This window comes from Melozone crissalis, unplaced genomic scaffold, assembly GCF_028551555.1.
Source record: "Melozone crissalis strain CALT ecotype California unplaced genomic scaffold, PUWL_Pcris_2 ptg000132l_1, whole genome shotgun sequence".
NCBI lineage: Eukaryota > Metazoa > Chordata > Aves > Passeriformes > Passerellidae > Melozone > Melozone crissalis.
The window spans coordinates 6075374-6098487 of record NW_026535905.1 but is presented as its reverse complement, the minus strand read 5'-3'; the positions used below and the strand labels follow the sequence as shown (position 1 = coordinate 6098487).

The 23114-nt window shown below is 54.1% G+C and overlaps 1 protein-coding gene across 1 annotated transcript in view; it reads right to left on the bottom strand.

Annotated features, from left to right (window-relative positions):
* DCTN1 (dynactin subunit 1) overlaps window positions 1–23114 on the bottom strand; it is a 59301-nt gene extending 36187 nt beyond the window's left edge. Inside the window, exons 1-5 of the mRNA XM_054293319.1 lie at window positions 22847–23114; window positions 17180–17425; window positions 12041–12119; window positions 5829–5860; window positions 4033–4053 (exon numbers count right to left, since the gene is read on the bottom strand). Of these exons, the coding sequence (XP_054149294.1) occupies window positions 4033–4053; window positions 5829–5860; window positions 12041–12119; window positions 17180–17425; window positions 22847–22879 (411 nt within the window). The 5' untranslated portion in view covers window positions 22880–23114. The remainder of the gene's footprint in view (window positions 1–4032; window positions 4054–5828; window positions 5861–12040; window positions 12120–17179; window positions 17426–22846) is intronic.

The window sequence follows — 23114 nt, the reverse complement described above, 5'->3', positions numbered from 1 at the left end:
GTACTGACCTGGCTGCTCCTGCACAGAGACCGAGATAACACTGGGATAACAACTGGACACTGACCCCACCACACCTGCATGAAGACCAGGATGACAGCAGGATAACACCGGGATAACAATCAGACACTGACCCAGCCACTCCTGTGTGGAGACCAGGATAACACCGGGATAACACCAGGATAACACCTGGACACCGATCTGGCCATTCCTGCATGGAGACCGGGATAACACCGGGAAAACATCTGGACACTGACCCAGCTGCTCGTTCACAGAGACCGGGATAACACCCGGACACTGACCTGGCTGCTCCTGTATAACACCAGGATAACACCGGGATAACACCGGGATAACAACCAGACACTGACCTGGCTGCTCCTGCACAGAGACCAGGATAATACCGGGATAACATCGGGATAGCACTGGGATAACACCAGAATAACAACCTGGCCATTCCTGCACGGAGACCAGGACAACACCGGGGACAACAACTGGGTACTGACCTGGCTGCTCCTGCATGGAGACCAGCATAACAACCAGACACTGACCCTACCAGTCCTGCATGGAGACCAGGATGAGACCAGGATAACACCGGGATAACACCCAGACACTGACCTGGCTGCTCCTGTATGGAGACCGGGATAACACCGGGACAACACTGGGATAACATCCAGACACTGACCCGGCCATCCCTGTATGGAGACCAGGATAACACCCGGACACTGACCTGGCCATTCCTGCACAGAGACCGGGATAACACTGGGATAACACCGGGATAACAACCAGACACTGACCCAGCTGCTCCTGCACAGAGACTGGGATAACACTGGGATAACACCCAGACACCGACCCGGCCACTCCTGCATGGTGACTGGGATAACACTGAGATAGCACCGGGATAACAACCAGACACTGACCTGGCCATTCCTGCACAGAGACTGGGATAACACCGGGCTAACACTGGGATAACAACCAGACACTGACCTGGCTGCTCCTGCATGGAGATTGGGATAGCACCGGGATAACACTGGCACAACAACCAGACACTGATCCGGCTACTCCTGCTCGGAGACCAAGATAACACCGGGATAACAACCAGACACTGACCCCACCACACCTGCATGGAGACCGGGATAACACCGGGATAACACCCGCACACTGACCCAGCCACTGACGGGTCACCCTGGGTGGGATGGGATGGCAGCAGGTGCCCAGCAGAGAGGGCCCAGCCCCAGGGCACAGCAGAACCCAGCCCTGGCACATGGGATGCCACTGGGACAGCGATGTCACTGCAGAGGGACAAACCTGATCATCCAAGGACAATCCCAGGATCAAACTGGCTGCAGCAGCGGGGGACAGGTGACCTGAGGTGGCAGGACAGGATTTAACAGCAGGGTCACAGCACCAGCACATGCCACCTGTGCATGTGGCACTTGGGGACACTTGGCAGTGCCAGGGGAACAGTTGGACTCAGGGGTCTCAGAGGGCTTTTCCAACCGAAATATTCCACAATTCCATGATCCCTGAATGGGTCAGACCCTGGCAGCTCCCAAGTGAGGCAGAGCTTTTGCTGGAGCCTTTCCCTGCATCCCTGGGAGTTCCCTGTTCCCATCACAGCCCTGCCACCTCCGTGTCCCTGGGAGGTGACATCCATGACGCAGTGTCACCCAGCACTGCAGCAGGGGAAGGGACTGGCCTGTCACCAGCACAGACACATTGTCATGGGGATGAAGACAGCACAACTGCTTCATCCCAAAAATGACCTGGGAAAGAAAGACCCTTTTCCTGCTCTTTAACCAGATTTTGGGGTCCTTCCCAGGCAGCCTGGCCCAGGACAGAGGCCAGCACCTCCTGAGGACAGCATGGACCTCCTGCTCCAAGAACAGGGACACCCAACACAGTGTCACAGCCAAGGGACAGGGCCCCCCATGTCCTGCAGCCCCTGCTCCGAGCCCTGGGAACGGCACGACCCAAAGGCCACAAAGGCCACAGCGCTCCCAAATCCATGGAAAACAGGGAAGGGGCACAGCAGGGGGCAAGGCCCATCTGGCAGCAGCTCTGCACAATAAAGTCTGTAGATTAAAGTCTATATTTGACACACAGGAGCCGCCCTAATCTCCAGAACGAGGATTTACCCGCTAATTACTCTCATTATCCAGGTCCCCCCCCAGATGGCACAGCCCTGTGTGGGGGCAGGAGCTGCCCGAGGGCCGGGGGGGCTCTCAGGGCCATGAGTGGCTGAAAAGGGTAAATTGTGAGGGGACAGCAGGGCCTGGCATGGGGCTGTCCCTCAATGGGGACATCCCTGTGTGAGGTGCGTCTGTGCAGCCAGGACGAGGGGCAGGACAGTGACAGATCCAGATCCCCAGGACAGTGACAGTCACAAATCCATGATCCCCAGGACAGTGACAGTCACAGATCCCCAGGACAGTGACAGTCACAGCCCCATGATTGCCAGGACAATGACAGCCCCAGATCTCCATGGCTGTGACAGATCCATGATTGCCAGGACAGTGACAGTCACAGATCCCCAGCACAGTCACACTCCCATGACTGCCAGGACAGTGACAGTCACAGCCCCATGATCCCAGGGACAGTGACAGTCACAGATCCCCAGGACAGTGACAGTCACAGATCCCCAGGGCAGTCACAGATCCCCAGGACAGTGACAGTCACAGCCCCATGATCCCCATGGCAGTGACAGTCACAGATCCCCAGGACAGTGACAGTCACAGCCCCATGATCCCCATGGCAGTGACAGTCACAGATCCCCAGGACAGTGACAGTCACAGATCCCCAGGGCAGTCACAGATCCCCAGGACAGTGACAGTCACAGCCCCATGATCCCCATGGCAGTGACAGTCACAGATCCCCAGGGCAGTGACAGTCACAGCCCCTGATCCTAATCCCAGCCACAGCTCCGAGCAGACAGCGGGGACACAGCGGGGACACAGCGGGGACACAGCGGGGACACGGAGCAGCTGCCAACCCACCAGAACAGGGACAGGGAAGGCAGAACCCAACATTCCCAACAGGAATCCCATCCCAGCAGAGCCCCTTGGAGCTGGCAGGACCACAATGAGGGATCCACACGGCCCCTGAAGCCGTGGGGACATGGAGACACCTGGATCTGGGGGACACAAGGAGGGGACACTTGGGGAATGGTGCTCCTGGCCTCTCTCCACAGGCTCTCGGCAGATTCCACATTGCTCCTCTCCTCTGGACTTCCCATGGACAAACAGAACTTTTTGGATCGTTTTTCCACCCAAAAATCAACACAGAGGCAGCTGGAAAGCAAATCTGGACCAAAGGGAGCACAGGTAACACCTCCCTCCCCTCTCCCATGCTTTCAATGCCCACCTTGGCTTTTCTCTTGGCACAATTCCCAAGAGGGGAAAAAAAAAATCCCCAAATTTCCTGCAGGGAATGATGATTCCCTGCCCATGGTGTGGAATGAGATGGGCTTTAATGTCCATCCCAACCCAAACCATTCTGGGATTCTTTGCCAAGACCTCTGGAGTTTCAGCTCATCCTTGCACGAAAGATTTCTGCCTTCAGTAATTGTCACAAACCAGCTGGGTTTGAGTGTCCCCAAAAGGCGCCAGAGCCCAGGGACAGCACAGCCCTGAGACGGTGCCACTTGTCCCCAGGTCACCGAGGGTTTAGGGGGTTATAAAAATATCCGAGAGAGTTGTGCCAGGGGAGATTCAGGCTGGACAGTGGGAAAATTCCTTCATGGAAAGACCTGGAAAACATTGAAGAGGCTGCCCAGAGTAGGGGGACAGTCCCCATCCCTGCAGATGCGACACTTGGGGACACCGCTGACAACTCGCTGCTCTCCGAGGCATTTCCCACCCCAACCCCCCACGATGGCACGGCGATGTGACCCCACCCTGAGCCGTGTCCCCTCCCGGGCTGGGAGCACATGCAGGGACAGCCATGCAGCCATGCCGGGATGGGGACGGTGAGGGTGACGATGGCCCCGGCATGCGGCCGCGCGTGGGGGGGACGGACAGACGGACGGACGGACAGCACCTTTTTGGGCTTGGCTCCGCGCTGCGTGAGGAGGGAACAGAAGGAAGGTTAGACAGCCCTGGGGGCTCTCCTAGGAACCCCCTGCAGGCTGCAGGAAAGGCAGGAGGGGGAAACAGAATCAGGGAAATTGGAGGAAATGAAGGAGGAAAGAGCCCTGGAGTCACCCCCGTGCTCTGGGGTCACCTCCTGTCCCCCACCCCCAGCACGGAGGATTTGAGGGAGTCATTGCAAAGGGGAATAAATCATTTCATGGTGCACAGACAGGGAAAAGGGATTGGGGGGGCCAGGATCTCCCAGGGGAAGAGATGTGACGACAAGGGGGAATGGTTCCCACTGCCAGAGGGCAGGGATGGGTGGGATACTGGGGAGGAATTCCTCCCTGTGAGGGTGAGGAGGGGTTGGGATGGAATTCCCAGATTTGCTGTGGCTGCTTCCGGATCCCTGGAAGTGTCCAAGGCCAGGCTGGATGGGGCTTGGAGCCACCTGGGATAGTGGAAAATGTCCCTGGATGGGCTTTAAGGTCCCTCCCACTCCAAACCATTCCAGGATTCCATGGCAAACCAGCAGGAATGCCCTGGAATGCAGCTGCCCATGGAGCAGCATCTCCTGTCCTGACCCCCTTCCCAGATCAGCAGCACAAAAGAATTCCAAGAACAATCCCCATTCCCTGATTTCAAGAACGTTGAGGTTTTCTAAATATTCTCTTTGTCTTCTAATGAATTCCAGGGCGGAATTAAAGCAGGAGGATCGGGCAGGGAGCACATGGAGCACAGGCTCCAGCAGTGCCAGGGCTTGATGGATCACACCCCACACAGGAGGAAAAACCAAAAAACCTTCTCAAATCCCTCTGACACAGGGCAGGGAATCCATTTCCATCCTCCCTTCTGGCTGGAGCTCACATTCACCAGGGTTTGAGCACAGTGAACCCCCAGGTGCTGCTCCATCCTCATATCCAGCATCCACAGCGGGGTGGGGAGCAGAATTCCCACTGCTGGGAATGATCTGGAATGGCAACTCCAACCCCACAGGTGCCACAGAAGCTCCCTGTCCCCACCATTTCCTTTCCCACACTGCCCACATCCCAGCTGGGCCAGTTTATCCCCATGGAAAATCCAATTTTTACCCCAAACCACCCAAACCCATCCACAGGATCACCCAGTTCCATCCCTGCTCCCAGCACTGGTGGCCTGGGCAGTGCTGGGGGAACTTTTGGACTTGATGGTCTCAGGGAGTTTTTCCAGCCTCAATATTCCATAATTCCTCACTGCCCCACACCTGTATGGCCATTCCCAAGGACAGGAACCTGCTCCAGATCCTCATTCCTTAGGAAATATCCCTCACATTTGGGTACAACACGTCCCTATCCATGTCCCAGGAGCCTCTGGAGCTCCTGGATGGAGGCACTCAAAGAGGAGCTGCCCCTGCATCCACGGAAATGTCCAAGGCCAGGTTGGAAGGGGCTTGGAGCACCCTGGGATAGTGGAAGGTGTTTCCTGCAGGATCTGGGGGGCTTTGAGGTCCTTTCCAGGTTTCCAGGAGGGTCAGGGTTTGGGGGAAGCAGCCAGGGAATGCTGCTGAACTCAGATTAAAATGTGTGACAGAGGATTTGTGCTGGATAATCCCTCAGGAACCCACTGGTTCCTGGCTGAAAATGACATTTTGTACATCTTGTTTCCAACGGGTTTTAGGAGAAATTCCCTTTTCCATGGGCATTTTATCCCATGTAAGTGTGTCCATGAGCTCCTCCTGAAGGGATGGGAAGCTCTCAGAGGTGACAAAGTGCTGGGGTCACTCACCAGTTTGCTGGCCTTGGTGGCATCCAGGGAATCTGTGGAGAGAGCAGAAGCAGAGCCATGAGCCCGAGGGACACCCCTGTCCCCATCCCAGGGTCCCTGCAGCCACAGGACACCCAGCAGGGCGGGACAGGAGAATTTTGGGAAGAGGGAGTGAAGCAGAGTCAGGAAATGCTGGCACAGTGGGGTGTGGGTTTGGGGGCACAGGGAATTCCTGATGGGAGCTGCTGGCTGAGGAGGGCAAACACTTGGATACACCTCAAAACTGGGGGGCAGTTCCACTGCTCTCCTTGGGCTGAACCCCCGGATTTAATGGGATTCCTGACCGGCACAGGCTGAACCCCTGGATTTCAGGGATTCCTGACTGGCACAGGCTGAACCCCTGGATTTCAGTGATCCTAGAGTGACTGGCACAGGCTGAACCCCTGGATTTCAGGGATCCCTGACTGGCACAGGCTGAACCCCTGGATTTCAGGGATTCCTGAGTGACTGGCACAGGCTGAACCCCTGGATTTCAGGGATCCCTGACTGGCACAGGCTGAATCCCTGGATTTCAGGGATTCCTGACTGGCACAGGCTGAACCCCTGGATTTCAGGGATTCCTGACTGGCACAGGCTGAACCCCTGGATTTCAGGGATTCCTGACTGGCACAGGCTGAACCCCTGGATTTCAGTGATCCTAGAGTGACTGGCACAGGCTGAACCCCTGGATTTCAGGGATCCCTGACTGGCACAGGCTGAACCCCTGGATTTCAGGGATCTCTGAGTGACTGGCACAGGCTGAACCCCTGGATTTCGGGGATTTCTGAGCTACTGGCACAGGCTGAACCCCTGGATTTCAGGGATTTCTGAGCTACTGGCACAGGCTGAACCCCTGGATTTCGGGGATTTCTGAGCTACTGGCACAGGCTGAACCCCTGGATTTCAGGGATTTCTGAGCTACTGGCACAGGCTGAACCCCTGGATTTCGGGGATTTCTGAGCTACTGGCACAGGCTGCTCAGGGACTGGCAGAGTCACCATTGCTGGGAGGCGTGAAATCCCTGTGTGGGTAACACCTGGGGACACAGAATCATGGAATGGCTTGGGTGAGGACAACTTTAAATCCCATCAGCCCCACCTTGTGCCATGGGCAGGGACTGTCCCAGGTGGTCCCAGGTGGGACCAGGGACACTCCCAAGTACCCAGGGGCAGCCACAGCTTCTCTGGGCACCCTGTGCCAGGGCCTCCCCACTCTCAGAGGGAGGAATTCCTTCCCAATATCCCACCCAAATCTCTCCTTTCCCATGGGGAAGCCATTCCCTGTGTCCTGTCCCTCCCTGGCAGGTGTGCCTGCATTCCCAGGTGTCACCAGGTGTCCCCTGCTGTTCTGGCTCCGTGGCAGAGCCATCCCTGCACCTCCCACTGCAGTGCTGCTGCAGCAGCTGCTGTTTCCATGGAAACCCCTGGCAGGCAGCCACATCCCAGCCCTGCATCCCTGACAGCATCGTCCCACACCCCACCTGCAGCCCGGGCTCCTCCTGCTGTCTGTCTGTCCCAACCCAGCATCCAGGGAAGGTTCTGGAGCTCCAGGAGCAGCTGGGGGAGCTGGGAAAGGGGCTCAGCCTGGAGAAAAGGGGGATCAGGGGGGAACTTTTGGCCCTCCAAAACTCCCTGAAATAAATGTTCTTACTGTGTAGTTACCCCAGGGCTCATTGAGTTTGGGGTCATTCCCTGGGGTTTGGGGAGTCTGGATGGACATTGGAGATCCAGGGGATCGATGGAGAGAGTCAAGGGAAGGTTCTGGAGCTCCAGGAGCAGCTGAGGGAGCTGGGAAAGGGGCTCAGCCTGGAGAAAAGGGGGATCAGGGGGAACTTCTGGCTCTGCACAACTCCCTGGATTCTTGGAGCCAGGAGCTGGGATCTGCTCCCAGGGAACAGGGACAGGAGGAGAGGGAACGGCCTCAGGCTGGGCCAGGTTGGATAATTTTGGGAAAATTCCTTCTTGGAAAGGGCTGTCCAGCCCTGGCAGGGGTGGAGTGCCCATCCCCGGGGGATTTAGCCCTGTGCATGTGGCACTTGGGGACACGGTCAGTGCTGGGAATTCAGGGGTGTCCGAGGGCTTTTCCAGCCTGAATTATTCCACGATTGCACTGCAGCATCCAAAGCAGAGAGCAAGGAAGGATCCACTCCAAAACACAGAGCAAGGAAGAGTCCATTCCGTTTTTCCCAACTAATTTTACCTCCTATATTTCCTCGTAGAGGAGAAATCCCTCCCACAAGCGACACCCACCGCCCCCAGCGCACCCCGAGCCGCCAATCCCGATGGCACAAACGCTTCCCACAGGGAGCTCCCGGCTTGGCACAGGGAGCCGAGCCAGCAGCCAAGGCAGGAAGCTGGCAGAGCCCCCTCCGGCAGCTCCGGGATCCCGCAGCGCCCGGGGAAAACATTCCCGACAAGGCCGAGCTCACGGGGAGGGAGGGAAGCCTGGCTGGGATCACGGCCAGGGACGGCGGGTGTGGGAAAAGCGGGAGGAACGCTCAGTCCCTGCCCTAGAAAATGGGGGAGGAAAGCTCAATCCCTGCCCTGGAAAATGGGGGAGGAAAACTCAATCCCTGCCCCGGGAAAAGCGGGAGGAACGCTCAATCCCTGCCCTGGGAAATGGGGGAGGAACGCTCAGTCCCTGCCCTGGGAAATGGGGGAGGAAAGCTCAATCCCTGCCCCGGGAGGAACGCTCAATCCCTGCCCTGGGAAATGGGGGAGGAACGCTCAATCCCTGCCCTGGGAAAAGCGGGAGGAAAGCTCAATCCCTGCCCCGGGAAAAGCGGGAGGAACGCTCAATCCCTGCCCTGGAAAATGGGGGAGGAACGCTCAATCCCTACACCGGAAGGAAAGCTCAGTCCCTGCCCCGGGAAAAGCGGGAGGAACGCTCAATCCCTGCCCCGGGGAACGGGCACGGCGAAGGGATGGACACGGGGATGCTCCAGTTCCACTGGGATGGGCAATTCCACAGGCTCAGTGCTGCAGTGACCACGGGGAAATATTCCATGGTTGTCCCTTCCTTCAGGAAGGATTTTCCACCTTTCCAGGAAGGATTCCCACCCTTCCAAGAGAGATTTCCCCTCTCTACAGGAAGGATTTCCCATCTCACCTGAGAAGGACTTCCCACCTCTGCAGGAGGGATTCCCAATCTCTCCAGGAGGGATTCCCACCCCACCAAAGGAGATTTCCCATTTATTCAGGAAGGATTCCCACTCCTCTAAAAGAGATTTTTAATCTCCCCAGGAAGGATTCCCAACCCCTCCAGGAGAAATTTCCTGTCTTTCAGAAAGGATTCCCAACCCTCCAAGGGAAATTTTCCATCTCTCCAGGAAGAATTCCCACTCCTCCAAGGGAGATTTCCCATTTATTCAGGAAGGATTCCCACTCCTCCAAAAGAAATTTCCCTTCTCTCCAGGAAGAATTCCCACTCCTCCAAGGGAGATTTCCCATTTATTCAGGAAGGATTCCCACTCCTCCAAAAGAAATTTCCCTTCTCTACAGGAAGGATTCCCACTCCTTCAAGGGAGATTTCCTTTCTCTCCTGGAAGAATTCCCATCCTTCCAAGGCAGATTTCTCATCTTTCCAGGAAATATTCCCAACCCCTCCAGGAGAGATTTCCCTTCTCTACAGGAAGGATTTCCCATCTCACTTGGGAAGAACTTCCAACCTCTGCAGAAGGGATTTCCAGTCTTTCCAGGAAGGATTCCCACTCCTCCAAGAGAGATTTCCCATTTCTCCAGGAAGGATTCCCACCCAACCAAGGGAGATTTCCAATCTTTCCAGAAAGGATTTCCTGTCTTTCCAGGAAGGATTCCCACTCTTCCAAGGGAGATTTCCCATTTCTTCAGGAAAGATTCCCAAACCCTCCAGGAGAGATTTCCTATCTTTCCAGGAAGGATTTCCCATCCCACCTGGGAAGAACTTCCCACTTCTGCAGGAGGGATTTCCCATTTCTTCAGGAAGGATTCCCAACTCCTCCAGGAGAAATTTCCTGTCTTTCCAGGAAGGATTCCCACTCCTCTAAGAGAGATTTCTCATTTATTCAGGAAGGATTCCCACTCCTCCAAGAGTGATTTCCATCTCTCCACGAAGGATTCCCAACCCCTCCAGAAGAGATTTCCTGTCTTTCCAGGAAGGATTCCCACTCTTCCAAGGGAGATTTCCCATTTCTCCAGGAAAGATTCCCAAACCCTCCAGGAGAGATTTCCCCTCTCTACAGGAAGGATTTCCCATCCCACCTGGGAAGAACTTCCCACTTCTGCAGGAGGGATTTCCCATTTCTTCAGGAAGGATTCCCAACCTCTCCAGGAGAAATTTCCTGTCCTTCCAGGAAGGATTCCCAATCTTCCAAGGGAGATTTCCCCTCTCTACAGGAAGGATTTCTCATCTCTACAGGAAGGATTCCCACTCCTCCAAGAGAAATTTCCCATTTATTCAGGAGGGATTCCCAATCCCTCCAGGAGAAATTTCCTGTCCTTCCAGGAAGGATTCCCACTCCTCCAAGGGAGATTTCCAATCTTTCCAGGAAGGATTTCTACTCCTCCAAGAGACATTTTCTTTCTCTCCAGGCAGACTTTCCCATCTCACTTGGGAAGGACTTCCCACCTCTGCAGGAGGGATTTCCCATCTCTCCAGGAAAGATTCCCACTCCTCCAAAAGAAATTTCCCTTCTCTACAGGAAGGATTCCCACTCCTCCAATTTCCAAATCTCCAGTGGGAGATTTCCAATCTTTCCAGGAAGGATTCCCACTCTTCCAAGAGAGATTTCCCATTTATTCAGGAAGGATTCCCACTCTTCCAAGGGAGATTTCCAATTTCTCCAGAAAGGATTTCCAGTCTCTCCAAGAAGGATTCCTACTCTTCCAAGAGAGATTTCCCTTCTCTACAGGAAGGATTCCCATCCCACCAAGGGAGATTTCCCATTTATTCAGGAAGGATTCCCACTCCTCTAAAAGAGATTTTTAATCTCCCTAGGAAGGATTCCCAACCCCTCCAGGAGAGATTTCCTGTCTTTCCAGGAAGGATTTCCCATCTCACTTGGGAAGAACTTCCCACTTCTGCAGGAAGGATTTCCCATCTCTCCAGGAGGGATTCCCACTGCTCCAAGGGAAATTTCCCACTTATTCAGGAAGGGTTCCCACTCATCCAAGGGAGATTTCCAATCTCTCCAGGAGAGATTTCCAATCTTTCCAGGAAGGATTTCTATTCCTCCAAGGGAGATTTCCCCTCTCTACAGGAAGGATTTCCCATCTCACCTGAGAAGGACTTCCCACTTCCGCAGGAGGGATTCCCATTCCTCCAGGAGAGACTTCCCATCTTTCCAGGGAGCATTCCCACTCCTCCAAGAGAGATTTCCCTTCTCTACAAGAAGGATTCCCAATCCCTCCAGGAGAGATTTCCTGTCTTTCCAGGAAGGATTCCCACCCAACCAAGGGAGATTTCCAATTTCTCCAGAAAGGATTTCCTGTCTTTCCAGGAAGGATTCCCACTCTTACAAGGGAGATTTCCCATTTCTTCAGGAAAGATTCCCAAGCCCTCCAGGAGAGATTTCCTATCTTTCCAGGAAGGATTTCCCATCCCACCTGGGAAGAACTTCCCACTTCTGCAGGAGGGATTTCCCATCTCTCCAGGAAAGATTCCCACTCCTCCAAAAGAAATTTCCCTTCTCTACAGGAAGGATTCCCACTCTTCCAATTTTCAAATCTCCAATGGGAGATTTTCAATCTTTCCAGGAAGGATTCCCACTCTTCCAAGAGAGATTTCCCATTTATTCAGGAAGGATTCCCACTCTTCCAAGGGAGATTTCCAATTTCTCCAGAAAGGATTTCCTGTCTTTCCAGGAAGGATTCCCACCCAACCAAGGGAGATTTCCAATCTTTCCAGGAAGGATTTCCTGTCTTTCCAGGAAGGATTTCCTGTCTCTCCAGGAGGAATTTCCCATTTATTCAGGAAGGATTCCCAACCCTTCCAAGAGAGATTTTCCTTCTCTCCAGAAAGGATTCCCACTCCTCCAAGAGAAATTTCCCATTTATTCAGGAAGGATTTCCACACTTTCAGGAGGGATTTCACACTCCTCCAGGAGGGATTCCCCATCCCCTTCAGGAATAATTTCCCATCCCCTCCACCAAGGATTTCCCACCTCTCTGGGAAGGATTTCCCACCTCCCTGGGAAGGATTTCCCAGCTGGATCATACCTCTCTTAGGGACCTTCATGGCAGCAGATTCTGGGGTTTCTGGGGATGTTGTGTCCGCTCCATCCTCAAACACCTGGATCTGAAAAAACACAACGACAATCCTTGCCCAAAATTCCCAAACTGGGACACCAGGGAAGAGATCCCTCTGGGAGTGGGTTCAGCAGAGCAGATCCCATGGTTTTCACACAGATTTTTAATTTTATCTTTCTGGCTTTGCCATCAGCCCTTCTGAAACAGCCACACACTCCTAATTTTCATTGGGAACACGGAATATTCACCCAGGCAATGAGGAAAGTCAAAGCTCTGGGTCTGACAGCCTGAAACATCCATAGCAGATTCAGGGATTTTTCTTTTGAACTATTTTTAGCTGCATTTTTGCTGGAAAAACATGGAAAATGAGGTTGGGAGGGATTAGATCCCTGAGAGAGAATCATCCCTGTGCCTCAGATCAGCACCCCCAAATTGTTGCTGCAGGAATTTGTCTTTTTCATCACACCTCCCACCTGCGAGCTCAGCTTAAAAATCAGAATAACCTGGGAAGCTGTCAGACAGGAATTCCATTTTGAGAAGGTTCCCGACACCAGGAATGATGAAATTTGAATTAAAAGCCACAAAGAGACCAAGGAAAAGATGATGCCAAGGAAATCATGACACCTGCAGCCATGCAGGGTGGGAATTCTGAGTGGTCTGGGGGTTTCCCAGCAGGAACAGCCCAGCAGGGAATTCCAGAGCTGCTGGAGAGGCTGGGGACAGGGACAGAGAGGGGCTGGATGTGACACTCCTCCAGAACTGGGAACTGCCATCACAGGCTGGGCACACGGTGGCCATCGAGCTCCTCTGCCAAAGCAGCTCCAGGTGGTGCCAAAATCAGGGATTTAAAATCAGGGATTTCCACACACCAGGAAAGGAACAGCCATGCCTGGAATTGCCAGCCTGGGTAGAATCAGGGAATCCTGGAATGGCTTGGGTGGGAAAGGACCTTAAATCCCACCCAGTGCCACCCTCAGGGACACCTCCCACTGTCCCAGGCTGCTCCAGCCCTGTCCCTGTCCCTTGGACACCGCCAGGGATGGGGATGCACCCAGCCCCATCCAGAGCCTTGTGCCCAGCACCCTCTGCCCCTGCTCTGTCCATCTGTCCATCCATGGATCCATCCATCCATCCATCCATGGATCCATCCATCCATCCATCCATCCATCATCCATCCATCATCCATCCATCATCCATCATCCATCCATCATCCATCCATCCATCCATCCATCATCCATCCATCCATCCATCCATCCATCCATCCATCCATCATCCATCCATCCATCATCCATCATCCATCCATCCATCCATCATCCATCCATCCATCCATCCATCATCCATCATCCATCCATCATCCATCCATCCATCCATCCATCATCCATCCATCCATCCATCCATCCATCCATCCATCCATCCATTCATCATCCATCCATCCATCCATCATCCATCCATCCATCCATCCATCCATCATCCATCCAGGGGTGCCAGGGCTGGGGTCCCCTCTCTGTGCCCTGGGGGACACCAGGGACCTTCCCTGCCCCAGGGCGGCTCAGGACCAGCTCTGGACCTGCTGGGGCAGCCCCGCACCCACAGCTTTGCTCTGGGACCGAGGATTTGGGGGATTTGGGGGTTTGGGGGCTGTGGATGGATGGATGATGGATGGATGGATGGATGGATGGATGGATGGATGGATGGACAGATGGATGGATGATGGATGGATGGATGGACAGATGGATGATGGATGGATGGATGGATGATGGATGGATGGATGGATGGATGGATGGATGGATGATGGATGGATGGATGGATGATGGATGGATGGATGGATGGATGGATGGACAGATGGATGATGGATGGATGGATGGATGGATGATGGATGGATGGATGGATGATGGATGGATCCATGGATGGTTGGATGGATGGATGGATCCATGGATGGATGGATCCATGGATGGATGGATCCATGGATCCATGGATGGATGGATGGATGGATCCATGGATGGTTGGATGGATGGATGGATCCATGGATGGATGGATCCATGGATCCATGGATGGATGGATGGATGGATCCATGGATGGATCCATGGATGGATGGATGGATGGATCCATGGATGGATGGATGGATGGATGATGGATGGATGATGGATGGATCCATGGATGGATGGATGGATGGATGGACAGATGGATGATGGATGGATGGATGGATGGATGGATGGATGATGGATGGATGGATGATGGATGGATCCATGGATGGATCCATGGATGGATCCATGGATGGATGGATCCATGGATCCATGGATGGATGGATGGATGGATGGATGGATGATGGATGGATGGATCCATGGATGGATCCATGGATGGATGGATGGATGGATGGACAGATGGATGATGGATGGATGGATGGATGGATGGATGGATGGATGGATGGATGGATGGAAGGATCCATGGATGGACGGACAGATGGACAGAGCAGGGGCAGAGGATGCTGGGCACAAGGCTCTGGATGGGGCTGGGTGCATCCCCATCCCTGGCAGTGTCCAAGGGACAGGGACAGGGCTGGAGCAGCCTGGGACAGTGGGAGGTGTCCCTGAGGGTGGCACTGGGTGGATTTAAACTCCCTCCCAACCCAAAATCCAGGATTTTATGATCCCAGGAATGCCCAATTTCCAGAACCCATCCTGCTTCCCATCTCTGCTCCAGGTGTCCCCATCCCTTCCCAGCTCTGGAATTTGGGGCTGGGGTTGAGCATCACTCACCCCACACCCAGCCCAGAGGATGAGGTGACAAAAAAGGGGAATGGCTTCCCACGGGGAAAGGGGAGATTTGGGTGGGATTTTGGCAAGGAATTCCTGGCTGGGATGGCATTCCCAGATTTGCTGTGGCTGCCCCTGGATCCCTGGCAGTGCCCAAGGCCAGGCTGGATTGGAGCAGCCTGGGACAGTGTAAATGTCCCTGACTGTCAGGGGGTGGCACTGGGGGTGCTTTGGGGTCCCTCCTGGTCCTGCAGACCCAAACCTTTCCCTGTAAACCCCTCTCAGCCTCTCCCAGCTGTCTGGAGAGGTCAAGATGGACAAAGGAGCCAGGTCCATGTGCCCAGTTTTAACGTGGGGAACTGGAGTGTGCTGGAATTACACTGGGAAATCTCTCCAGGAGAGCAGCAGAGCTCCATCCAGCAGTTCCTACACACCAACAGCATTTAGGTTGGATAAGAACATGAAAAGCTTCCTGGTGAGTTTGCCTCCAGCTCTGGTGGGTTCAGCTCTCTGTGTTTATCCCATTTTTGAAAGGATGGGGTAATTTTCCCTCAAGCTGAAGCAGTGAGTGGCTGGACTCCTCCTGAAGGTGATTTCCAACCTCAGTGATTCCTGAATCTCACTTGGATGAGCCATGCTGCAACCTCTGACCATCCAAATGGATGGGACAGCAGATGCTGGGGTGGACCCCAGGACCCAAATGTCCCCATTTTGTGCTCAGCTTCCCTCTGTCACTCAATCCCAAGGGCCTGGCAATGAGAGGGTGGGACACACACCAGCCCCTGTGTGCCAGGGAGGGGACAGGAGCTGGCTGGGACACGGGGGCTCCTTGGGAGGTGACCCAGGAATCCACCTGGAGGATGTTGGCTCTGCAGGGAGCTCCTGGCCCTGGCTGCAGCACCTGAGCAGCAAATCTCAGCAGCTACACCCACGCTGAGTGTGTTATCTCCTCCCAGGTAAACACAGTTTAATCAAAATTCCTTGGATATGCTTCCAGGCAAACATCTGAGATCGATCCCAAACTCCACCTGCTGCAGGTGGCAAATACAGGGCACCAGAATGGAACAATTACATTGGGGAATATAATTGGGAATACACCAAGATCTGTGCACGGGGTGAGATTCCAACTGGTTTTAAACACAATTTAATTAATTAATTAATTGAAATTCCTTGGATCTGCTTCCAGGCAAACATCTGAGATCCATCCCAAACTCCACCTGCTGCAGGTGGGAAATACAAAGCTGGACAGCAGAATGGAACAACTGGGAATTCACCACACTGCTTTCATTGCAGAACCCATGCAGAGAATGAGATTCCACCTGCAGAACTCCAAGATCTGTGCAGAGGATGGGATTCCACCTGGTCTTAAACACAATTTAATGAAAATTATCTGGAGTTTGGAATTGATCTCCAGTGTTTACCTGGAAGCAGATCCACCTGCTGCAGGTGCTAAATACAGGGCAGCAGAATGGAACAACTGGGAATACAGCACAGTTTTCATTGCAGAACCTCAAGGTCTGTGCAGAGGGTGAGATTCCACCTGCAGAACCTCAAGATCTGTGCAGAGAACAAGATTCCACCTGGTTTTAAACACAAATTAATTAATTAATTAATTAAAATTCCTTGGATTTGCTTCCAGGCAAACATCTGAGATCGATCCCAAACTCCACCTGCTGCAGGTGGCAAATACAGGGCACCAGAATGGAACAATTACATTGGGGAATATAATTGGGAATACACCAAGATCTGTGCACGGGGTGAGATTCCAACTGGTTTTAAACACAAATTAATTAATTAATTAATTGAAATTCCTTGGATCTGCTTCCAGGTAAACATCTGAGATCCATCCCAAACTCCACCTGCTGCAGGTGGCAAATACAGACCTGGGCAGGAGAATGGAACAACTGAGAATTCACCACACTGCTTTCATTGCAGAACCCAGGCAGAGAATGAGATTCCACCTGCAGAACTCCAAGATCTGTGCAGAGGGTCAGATTACACCTGCAAGACCCCAAGATCTGTGCACAGGGTGAGATTCCACCTTGAAAACCTCAAGATCTCTGCAGAGAATGAGATCCCACCTGCAGGACCTCAAGATCCATGCAGAGGGTGAGATCCCACCTGCAGAACCTCAAGATCCATGCAGAGAATGAGATCCCACCTGCAGGACCTCAAGATCCATGCAGAGGGTGATATCTCACCTGCAGAACCTCAAGATGTGTGCACAGAGTGAGATCCCACCTAGATTTGGAGCGAGCTGTTCGCTCTCCTATGAGAGACAGAAAATCCCAAAATTCCCAGTATTTACCCCCCACCCCACCACCCCAGGACCCCAGAACCCTGGGATCCCACCCACCTGGGACTGCCTGACGAAGATGCCGTGGTTCTCCTCGCAGGTGAAGTACTTCCTGCCCTGCACTGTGCCATCATTCTTGCCCTTGGCCTCGTCCAGGATGACCCCGACCCATTTGCCGGTGGCGAACAGGGTGGCGCCCACGTAGGCCACGGTGCCCCGGTGGCCCTTGCCGATGACCTCCACGCGGGAGCCCACCTTGAGGGGCTTGCTGCTGCTGTCAGAGCTCATCCTGGCCGTGCTGGAGGCCTGGCAATGAGAAAAGAGACCCTCAGAAAGGTGGGGTGGACACAAGGGTGAGTGTCGGGATGGGTCACCTCCGTCTGGCACCGCGCGCCTCCTCCAGCTTTTCATTTTGGGTGATTCCTTCTGCTCCCTTAACCATGCCCCATCTTTCCCCATTTTATCAGCATTCCCTTGGGTTTCCAGCCTGGGAATTCTGTGCCCAGGAACAGACAGAGGTCATTGTCCCATCTGGTGGCCCCCCTGGTGCATATTGGGATGGGTCATCTCTGTCCGGCCCCGCTCGCCTCCTCCAGCTCTTTTTATTTTGGGTGATTCCTTCTGCTCCCTTAACCATGCCTTAACCATGCTCCTTCTTTTTCCATTTTATCAGCATTCCCTTGTGTTTCCAGCCTGGGAATTCTGTGTCCAAGAGCACACAGCGGTCACTGTCCCATCACAGGAGCAGTCAGAGGTCATTGTCCCATCTGGTGGCTCCCTTGTGTCCATATTGGGATGGCTCATCTCCCTCCAGCCCCAGTCACCTCCTCCAGCCCTTTTTATTTTGGGTGATTCCTTCTGCTCCCCAACAGCAGCCACAAACCATGGCAGTGGCTCACAAACCTGATTTAGCCCCTTTTATAACATTTTTATAAACCTTGAGAGGAAAAAACCACAAGAGCAGCACAGTCAGTCAGCCCTAACTAGCTCATGGTTCATCTTCTCCCATTTTATCAGCATTCCCTTGGGTTTCCAGGCTGGGAATTCTGTGCCCAGGAGCACACAGAGGTCACTGTCCCATCCCTTCACACTGTTGGGATCTGGTGGCTCCCCTGGATGCATATTGGGATGGTTCATGTCCCTCCAGCCCTTTTTATTTTGGGTGATTCCTTCTGATCCCCAACAGGAGGAACAATCCATGTCCACCAGCAATGGCTCACAAACCTCATTTATCACTTTATAACATTTTTATGAGCCTTGAGAGGGAAAAAACCCACAAGAGCAGCACAGTCAGTCAGCCCTAACCAGCTCATGGTCCATCTTCTCCCATTTTATAAGCATTCCCTTGGGTTTCCAGGCTGGGAATTCTGTGCCCAGGAGCACACAGAGGTCACTGTCCCATCCCTTCACACTGTTGGGATCTGGTGGCCCCCATGGTCCATACTGGGATGGTTCATGTCCTTCCAGCCCTTTTTATTTTGGGTGATTCCCTCTGCTCCCCAACAGCAGCCACAATCCATGGCAGTGGCTCACAAACCTGATTTAACCCCTTTTATAACATTTTTATGAACCTTTAGAGGAAAAAACCACAAGAGCAGCACAGTCAGTCAGCCCTAACCAGCTCATGCTCCATCTTTTCCCATTTTATCAGCATTCCCTTGGGAATTCTGTGCCCAGGAGCAGACAGAGGTCACTGTGCCATCCCAGGAGCACACAGAGGTCACTGTCCCATCCCTTCACACTGTTGGGATCTGGTGGCCCCCATGGTCCATACTGGGATGGTTCATGTCCCTCCAGCCCTTTTTATTTTGGGTGATTCCTTCTGCTCCCCAACAGCAGCCACAATCCATGGCACAGCCACCAGCAATGGCTCACAAACCTGATTTAGCCCCTTTTATAACATCTTTATAAGTCTTGGAATGCTTGGTGGAATCCCCACCCCTGGACTGGGGATTTAAAACCTCACCAATTCCACAATTCCATCAACATTCCATCCATATTTGTATTTCAGCAGGGACCAGGACACTCCAAGTGTGACATCCTGGGGTGCCCCTGGGTTCAGGTGGGGTTATCCAGGTGATCAATGCTCTTGGAGCAGCAGTGAGCTGATGGACGTGAGGAACTCCACGGCTACTGGAGACCCTCAGGATTATTGAAATCCCAGGGAAATCTGTTGGGATCCACCCCCAACACCTCCTGCTCTGCAATCAGCCTGAGCAAAGCAGATTAATCACAGAATTCTGGAATGGTTTGGGTGGGAAGGGACCTTAAATCTCAATATTCCACCCCCTGCCATGGCAGGGACACCATCCACCACCCCAGGGTGCTCCAAGCCCTGTCCAGCCTGGCCTTGGGCACTGCCAGGGATCCAGGGACAGCCGCAGCTTCTCTGGGCACCCTCAGAGTGAAGGATTCCTTCCCAAAATCCCACCCAAATCTCCCCTTTTCCAGTGGGAAGCCATTCCCTGTGTCCTGTCACTCCAGATCTTCTGGAGACCCTCAAAACCCTGATGGAAACCTTTCCATCCCCCTGCCTCTATCCCAGAGGGGACTCAGACGTGCCCTGTCCTGCTCAGCTCCATCCTCCCACTGCTCCCAACCCCCCAGCAATCCCCAAATCAGGACCAGTTTGGCATTTCCCCCCTCCATGTGTCCCTGGTTCTGCTCATGGTGCAGAAATGTGGAATTTTGGTCGCTCTGGGCCTGGTTTCAGCCAAAGAATCTGCTCTTTATCCCAGGAAAACAGAGCCTCTCTCACCCTGCAGACAAACCTCAGCCACAGGGGTTTGGGAGACTCAGGGAATCCTCAGCCTGTGGAAGAACCCTGGGGGCTTTGGAAGCTTCTGGAATCCAACCAAAGCACTCCCTTCCCCTGCACATCACTTCCCAAGGCTGGAATGCAGAGTGAACCCACCCAGTTTGGGGTTTGGGGACTAAAATCAGGGGTGAGCCCGAATTCCAGGTTTTGTCCAAACACAACTGGCAGAAATCAATCACCATGAAATAATCTTATATTAAGACCCAAAATCCAAAATCAAACAGCAAAGAAACCCAACACCTAAAAAGAAAAATTGATGCTCCAAATATCTCCCAAAATTCAGGTAGCAACATCCTGAGAGCACCTGGAAAATCATGTCCCAGGTGTTACAGAAGCAGAGCCCAAAGGAAAACCCCAAATCCCCAGGACATGGGAATGTTCCTGGAGCAGGAGTTTTTATCCATTTGGCACCTGCAGCCAGGTAAGGTCCCTTGGATGTGTCACATTCCAAGCCCTGGGGTTCCTCTGGCCATTCCCTGTGTCCTGTCCCCCCATCCTTGTCCCCAGTTCCTCCCCAGCTCTCCTGGAGCCCCTGCAGGCCCTGGAAGTTCTCCCTGGAGCCTCCTGTTCTCCAGGTGGACATTCCCAGCTCTCGCAGGCTGTCCCTGACAGACATTTGCCAACCAGCACCAATTTCACAGAAATTTTTCCCGAGTTTTTCACGCTTGGGAAAAGAAGGAGAGCCCAGAATGAATCTGTCCCACCCCATCCCACCCCTCAGGATCAGCCCCTGAGTCTCTTCTGTTCCAAATTAATCAGGAATTGGTCAGTGAGACACCTGGATGGATAAAATCCTGCCTGGAATTCCCATGAAGATTCAAACCAAGATCAATCCAGGATTTACAAGAGGAAGAACTTTCCCAGTTGGGAGCAGGCGGGATGATGGACACACCTGTGGCTGTGGTGACGATCCCTGAGGGACACACATGGGGACAGTCATTGTTGGGGACACCATGGCACAGCCCAGAATTCCCAGGGCAGCTCCTCATGGATCCCCTGAGCCACACCAACAATAGGAACACATTTGGGATACCCCAGTCCTGGGACACCAAAGGAGGAGGGTGGAGGAGCAGAACTGTGGGGAAGCCACAAGGGCTGAGGCCACTGACAGTGACAGCCCTGTCACCCTCAGTGTGGAAGGGGAAAAAGCTCCTAAATCCCAGGAAATGAGAAATCCAGGGATTCCCAGTGAAGGCCAGCTGAGGAGATGCAGGTGGTGGGAATGGGACAACCAGGAATGCTGAAGCTCTGGAGCAGCCCAGGAGGAGCCTGTGCCACATGCCAGGGACACCAGGTGAGGGACAAGCATGTGGCTGTGCTGCCACCACCACCAGAGACTGCTCCCCACAACTTCCCACCTGGAACCACTCCCAAATCCAGCATTTTCCCATTTTTGAAGTGTCATAGACACCCACAGACTGTCTGCTCTGCTATGGGAAGGTCCTGGCGCCAGGGCACTGAAAATGGGATGAATTCCCAGTGATTTGGGAATTTTGGAGCTCCACCCAAACCTGAGGGCTCCAGCGTTCTGCTCCACCTCAGGAATACTCAGCGTTCCTCCAGGAGCTCCTCCCCCACTGCTGGAGCCTCAAACTGCCACTCAAAGCTCAGATCAAAAGTTTCAGGAGAATCCCCAGCAGCCAACTCTGCCGAGATCCAAATTCCAGGTGCTGGAAGAGGGAAAGACTTGGGAAGAATTCCTGGTTTAATCCTGAAGATCTAAATTCCAGGTGCTGCCCACAGAGCTGGAAGAGGGAAAGACTTGGGAAGAATTCCTGGTTTAATCCCTGGAGCTGCTGCCCTGGGACTGAGGGTGGCTGCCCTGGGTGACACCAGGATGTGGCACTGGGATGAAACCGTGGTGGCACTGAGTTCCAGGCTGCCAAACTGGGAGGTGTGGGTGTCTCAGGACACCAGCAGCAGTGTCCCCAAAACCCAGAAGGGACATGGCCGGGGTACCCAGTGGCTCCAGCCCCAGGAAGGGCCAGCATAGCCGTGGTTCCTGCAGTGCCCATTCCAAAATCCATAGATTATCCAGGGATAATCCACTCACAGTGCTGCCCTGGGACCCCCCAGCATCCCTGGGACCCCCAGTCCTGCCACACCTCCCTCCATCAGCCCAGGCTGTTGTGACAGAGCTGTCACAGGACCCAGGCTGGAATTTCACCCCTCCTCCTGCTCCCCTATGGAAAACAGGGAGCTTTGAGGGCCTCCAGCCCCCAAAATCCCATATGAACAAACACTCAGATCCTGCTGGGGTGGGCAAAAAAGGCTCCAGGCTGGGAAGTTTTCCCTGCACAGCCAAATCCCTTCGGCCACAGCCCAAACCCCACCGGCTCCAGGCCTGGTGGATCCCAGAGCAGGCAGGACCCGGTGCCCACGCAGGGTCTGCCCTGCCCAGCTCCATCCTTGCCAAGTTGGCACAGCCAGGCCCGAACGCTCCGGCGGGGCTCTGGGACACAATGTCACCGTGGTGGCCGCGCGGGGACACAGCGACAGGGACAGGAGCTCCCGGGAAAGGCCCGGCCGGGCCCGGGGGGGCCGCTGGCACCGCACAGCCCAGGGGGAGCTGCAATACGGAAAAAGCTGGAAGCGCTTGCCAGGCCCGCGGAGGGAAGCTCAGCATGGCCCGGAGGGAGGGAGGGAGGGAGGGCAGCAAAACACGCCGGGATCTTTGTGCTGAGCCGGAGAGAAGGGGAATTAATTAATTAATTAATTAATGGCTGTAATGAATTGGGGTAATCACCCACACAGAGCAGAGAACTCTGGCCCTGGCGCACGCCGGGAGCATCCCCCTCCTTGCCGGCGTTATTGTGCCACATTCCGGGGATCCACAATCGAGAATCCCTTATAAACGCGGCTGTTCTGGCTGCGATCTGTCGCGATAGGAGCCAGCCCTCCCCCCTTACCCGGCCGGACGCGTGCCGCCTGCCCTGGGCCATGCTGAGCGCCCCGGAGATCCCGATCAGCTCCCGCCGCTCACGGCCGCATCCAGCAGCATCCAGCGCCTTTTCCCGGTGTCCCGAGCGAGCCGAGCATCCCCCCGCACCTCCCGCGGGGCTCCGGGAGGGAGGGACGGCAGGGAAAATCCCTTTTCAGGGCGAGGATGCTCCGGGAGGGAGGAGGATACAGAGAATTCCAGCGCTGCCGATGGAGCCACTCTGCGCCAGTGCCGCT